This window comes from Periophthalmus magnuspinnatus, unplaced genomic scaffold (genome assembly GCF_009829125.3).
Source record: "Periophthalmus magnuspinnatus isolate fPerMag1 unplaced genomic scaffold, fPerMag1.2.pri scaffold_67_arrow_ctg1, whole genome shotgun sequence".
Classification (NCBI taxonomy): Eukaryota; Metazoa; Chordata; class Actinopteri; order Gobiiformes; family Gobiidae; genus Periophthalmus; species Periophthalmus magnuspinnatus.
Window position 1 is genome coordinate 12819 of NW_022986788.1, and position 4682 is coordinate 17500.

A 4682-nucleotide genomic window follows, 5' to 3' on the forward strand; every position below is an offset into this window, starting at 1 on the left:
CATGCTAAGCCCCGCCCCTTTCCCCCCCTGCGACAGTCATGTGACTCATGCTAAGCCCCGCCCCTTTTCTCTGCGACAGTCATATGACTCATGCTAACCCCTGTTTCCCTGACGTCATTTACGCAAAGCCCCGCCCTTTTTGTTGTATGATTTACACTAAGCTCCGCCCCTTTTCTTTACGACAGTCATGTGACTCATGCTAAACCTTCTCTGACGTCATTCACGATAAACCCCTCTGTGACAGTCATGTGATTCACGCTAAACCCGTTAAATATCTTTTGTATTTACAAATCATTTACACATTTAAACTATTTGGAACAACTGCACCTTCAAATACAAACAGTCTACAGGGCAGGGCTGCAGTTATGATTGGTAGGATGAAGGTTCCCTCTCGTGGTTGTTGAATGCTATCACAACACATGCCATTTTGAACAAGTAAACGTGCCTTTACGCCCATTTTAAAAGCATTTTCCAGTTCTTTCTTTATCACCTTTTATTCTAGTATGATCACAATTCCGGGCCTATATTTTTGAGTTTGTTGAACTGAAGTGAAAAAGGCGGAACCAAAGCTTGTTTTTTCTTTCATCCATACGGAAACATTACAACGTTACACTGCGCAACTCCCATGGTGCAGAGCAAGCACCATTTTTTTTATAAGCCTTTAATCCACTCTTTTGTTATTACTAGACAATTGAAGTGATTGATTTGAGGTGAAGCGACAACGTATTTGTGCTGTGCTCGTGGATTTAAGAAGTAAGCACGTGCAATATTAAAGTAATGATATCTCCTGTTTGTGTGGCTTGTGCTGTTTGTGAGTAGAGCTGTTATAACCTGGATATAACTTTAAACTAAATCTAAATATGTTACGTTACCTGACGTGATGACAACTAATGAGTTTTATTTATTATTTACTGTTTATTCTTTAGTTCATTTGCATTTTCAAAGCTGTCGTGTTTAAAATTTATAAAATACCCTAAATTCGATGAACCCATGGATCAGTGGCCGAGAAAGTACTCAATTCTGTTACTTAAGTAAAAGTACAAATACGGGAGAAAAACAAACAAACAAGCAAACAAAAAAACTCAAGTAAAAGTTTCACATGAAAAATTCTACTTAAGCAATAGTATTAAAGTACCTGTTTAACAATGTACTTGAAGTATTTCTGGCAAAGAGATCCTATTAAGCTTCAGATGTAGCGATTTTGATAACGATTTGAGTTGAACAGAAAATATTGGATCTATCTTTTTTTCCCAGCTGATTTTATTAGTATATTTTTGTTTGCTCAAAATATGAACATGTTAAAAATTAAACCCTCAGCCTTTTTTAGCAGGTCTCGAAAGGATAGAAATTCATATTACGTAATGTATATATATATTTTTTATAATTATGTAATGTGTGTGTTTTAAGTTCAGTTATGGAAGAAGATGATGAATGTCCAGAGTTGGTTCCCATTGACCCCAAGCCTCCAGTCTCTCTGGGTCAGATACCGGTCACTATCATCACTGGATATTTAGGTAAGAGACGATGAAGATATGTTTTACAAATAGTACAGAACTCCAGTGTTATACCTGAGATACAGAAGTATGTTAGACTGTACAGGGTCTGGTGATGAATATAAGAGATGAGCTGGTATGGTTATGTGCACTTGTTTTATAGCAGCTAATTATGTTCAAACTATTTCATATGAAACTGTGACTGTGCAAGTCCGGTGATAAATATAAGCGATGGAGAAACACTGTTATTCACTGAACATTTTATCAGCCACTAATTGTGTCCAAACTGCAAATGCAAATTAGTTTATGAATTACCTGAAAGTGTAACCATGACGACTAGGACCTTTCAATGTTTAGAAGGGTAGTAGTGCTTGAACAATCCCTGCTTCTCTGTACCGGTACCTGAACAGTACATTTCGCATATTAATCATTGTCAGAATAGAATTAGAATATTACTAAGTTCTATTTCATTTTGTAGATTTCTTCAAATAATACCTGGTAACTTTACAAAGCGCTCTCCCAGAACCTACTAGACCTCAAACATCACACTGTCAAATGAAAACATATTCTAAAGTTTATGCTGTCGAAATATTCCCACATGCAAGTTTCTAGTTGTTGTTTTTTTTAGTGGGCAGTATTTGTCAATTTACTCAACATTCTTAATTATTATTATTACTTCTTCCTTCTGTCCTTTCAGGCATAGATACTATCCTCCTGTTATGTTTCATTGTACAGTTAGCATCGTAGCATAGGGACTTCAGATAGAAACACAATAACTCTAATCTGGTGTGGAACATATCTATTTTTATGAGGTTAATGTTTCTGTACGTTGGCCCTTCAAATAAAACCTAAATTAAATGTCATATAAATGTAATATGCATTTTCTATTTAAATACTTCAACAATAAACAAATATTTTTCTGTTCTCAGGGGCTGGAAAAACCACACTTCTAAACTATATTCTGACAGAACAACACAACAAAAGGATCGCCGTGATACTCAACGAATTCGGAGAGGGTATAGTTTACCCTATGTTGTTTATATATATACACATATATATATATTCTACCCCTCCCTGAACCGCCACCTTAATACGGTGGAGCGGTTTGAGCACCCGAATGATCCTGGGAGCTATGTTGTTGGGGGCTTCATGGGTCACCATTGGAAAACAGGTCCAGGGGGACGGGTCAGTCTAAGAGCGGTTCAGAAGCCTTCCATGATATGCACACGATCAAGACCAGTTACGTCGCCTGGACTGGCGTTACCAGCCCCTCACCCTGGAGCCATGGACATGGAATGTCACCTTGCTGAAAGGAAGGAGCCTGAGCTGTTGCGGGAGGTTCAGCGTTACCGGCTAGATATGGTCGGCCTCACCCCCTCGCACAGCTTGTGCTGTCTCTCAGGGTCTTGTTCATGAGTGAGGGACAGATAGTGTGTGAGTTTGACAGGTGGATCGGTACTGCGGATGCTGTATCGGACTGTCGTGTTGAAGAAGGAGCTGAGTCGAAAGGCAAAGCTCTCGATTTACCAGTCAGTCTACGTTCCCACCCTCACCTATGGGGTGAGGAGCTCAGTCACACAGGAGGAGCTCGGAGTAGAGCTGCTGCTCCTCCATGTCGAGAGGAGTCAGCTGAGGTGCCTCAGGCATCTGTTCAGGATGCCTCGTGGACGCCTCCCTCAGGAGGTGTTCCGGGCATGTCCCACCGAAAGACCTAGGACACACTGGTGGGACTATATCTCTCAGCTGGCCTGGGAACACTGTGGGGTCCCACCGGAGGAGCTGAAGGACCTGTCTGGGGTGAGGGAAGTTTGGGAGTCCCTGCTTAGACTGTTGCCCCTGCGACCCGGCCCCAGATAAGTGGAAGAAAATGGATGGATATATATTCTAACATAAACATTTACCTTTGTGCTAATTATTTCACTTCATTAAAACTCTTCCTCAAACATATATTAATATAGATAACCAAAAGTTACTGTTCCCACTCTTACCTGTAGGTAGTGCCCTTGAGAAGTCTCTTGCAGTGAGCCAGGCTGGAGAGTTGTATGAAGAGTGGCTGGAGCTGAGGAATGGGTGCCTCTGCTGCTCTGTTAAGTGTGTAAATTTATTTATTATTTATTATAAATTTTAAGCATATCTTTTTAACTTTGTGCATGCCCTTATTTGTATTTGTATTTATTCAGTGTGTTTATGTTGCACTTTTTCACCGAAGCTCCTAGTTTGCGAACTGTGTTCACAGACTATGGCAATAAAAGTCTTCAGATTCTGATTCTGAAATATAATATTAATATGTTTATTTGTTTAATTATCCTTTAAATTAATGGCATTATCTGTCTATATCTGTTTATTATTCTGTATTAGCATAATTTTAATTTCTTGCTGATTTTGAATTTCAAATGCTGTTTATATTTATGTGTTTGTTACCATAGACTATATATATAAACGGACATAGCTAATCTGCTAACCGCCACGCTCCAAATAGAAAGTGAGCATGGACGTGCTTCCGGCTCAGTCGACTCTGGCTCCAATTCACTTTACATTGAAAAACTGTGGCCCCTCTCTCATTTCTGTGTAACTGCTGCTGTCGGACTTTTCATTTTGGTCTTAAAATGTTTGAGGTCACTCCTGCTAGCGTTAACAACAGGTTTGATTGACAGTTGCTAAGCGAAGGGAAGAGGCATTACCTTCAACAGCCTCACTCTGGATTAGTTCTTTGGTTGCTATGAGACTCATGATCTGAATTCCAAATGTGGAACTCGGCTCCAAATTGGCCCCTATCACTGCTAGCCACGATGAGTGTCATTTGACTGGAGCTTAACACTATGGGTGACGTGAAACTCACTACTTTATACAGTCTATGTCTGTTATTATGTTTCAGGGACAATGGGCTCAAAGCCATTGAGAACCTAATGGAGAAAAAGGGAAAGTTTGACTACATTCTGTTAGAAACTACTGGACTCGCAGATCCAGGTAAAGTACGGAAAACTTTCTCTTGCGCCCCCTATCTATCTATCTATCTATCTATCTATCTATCTATCTATCTATATATATATATATATATATATATATATATATATATATATATATATATATATATATATATATATATATATACACACACACACACACACACACACACCCCTACACACATATATATACACATATAAATACATACTGTTTGTATATATATAT

At 39.0% G+C, this 4682-nt stretch overlaps 1 protein-coding gene across 1 annotated transcript in view; it reads left to right on the forward strand.

Moving 5' to 3' along the window:
• The first annotated feature begins 606 nt into the window (after positions 1–606).
• LOC117393640 (zinc-regulated GTPase metalloprotein activator 1-like) overlaps positions 607–4682 on the forward strand; it is a 4797-nt gene continuing 721 nt past the window's right edge. The window contains exons 1-5 of the mRNA XM_055232486.1: positions 607–753; positions 1408–1514; positions 2423–2509; positions 3488–3584; positions 4369–4460. Coding sequence (XP_055088461.1) covers positions 1415–1514; positions 2423–2509; positions 3488–3584; positions 4369–4460 — 376 coding nt within the window. The 5' untranslated portion in view covers positions 607–753; positions 1408–1414. The remainder of the gene's footprint in view (positions 754–1407; positions 1515–2422; positions 2510–3487; positions 3585–4368; positions 4461–4682) is intronic.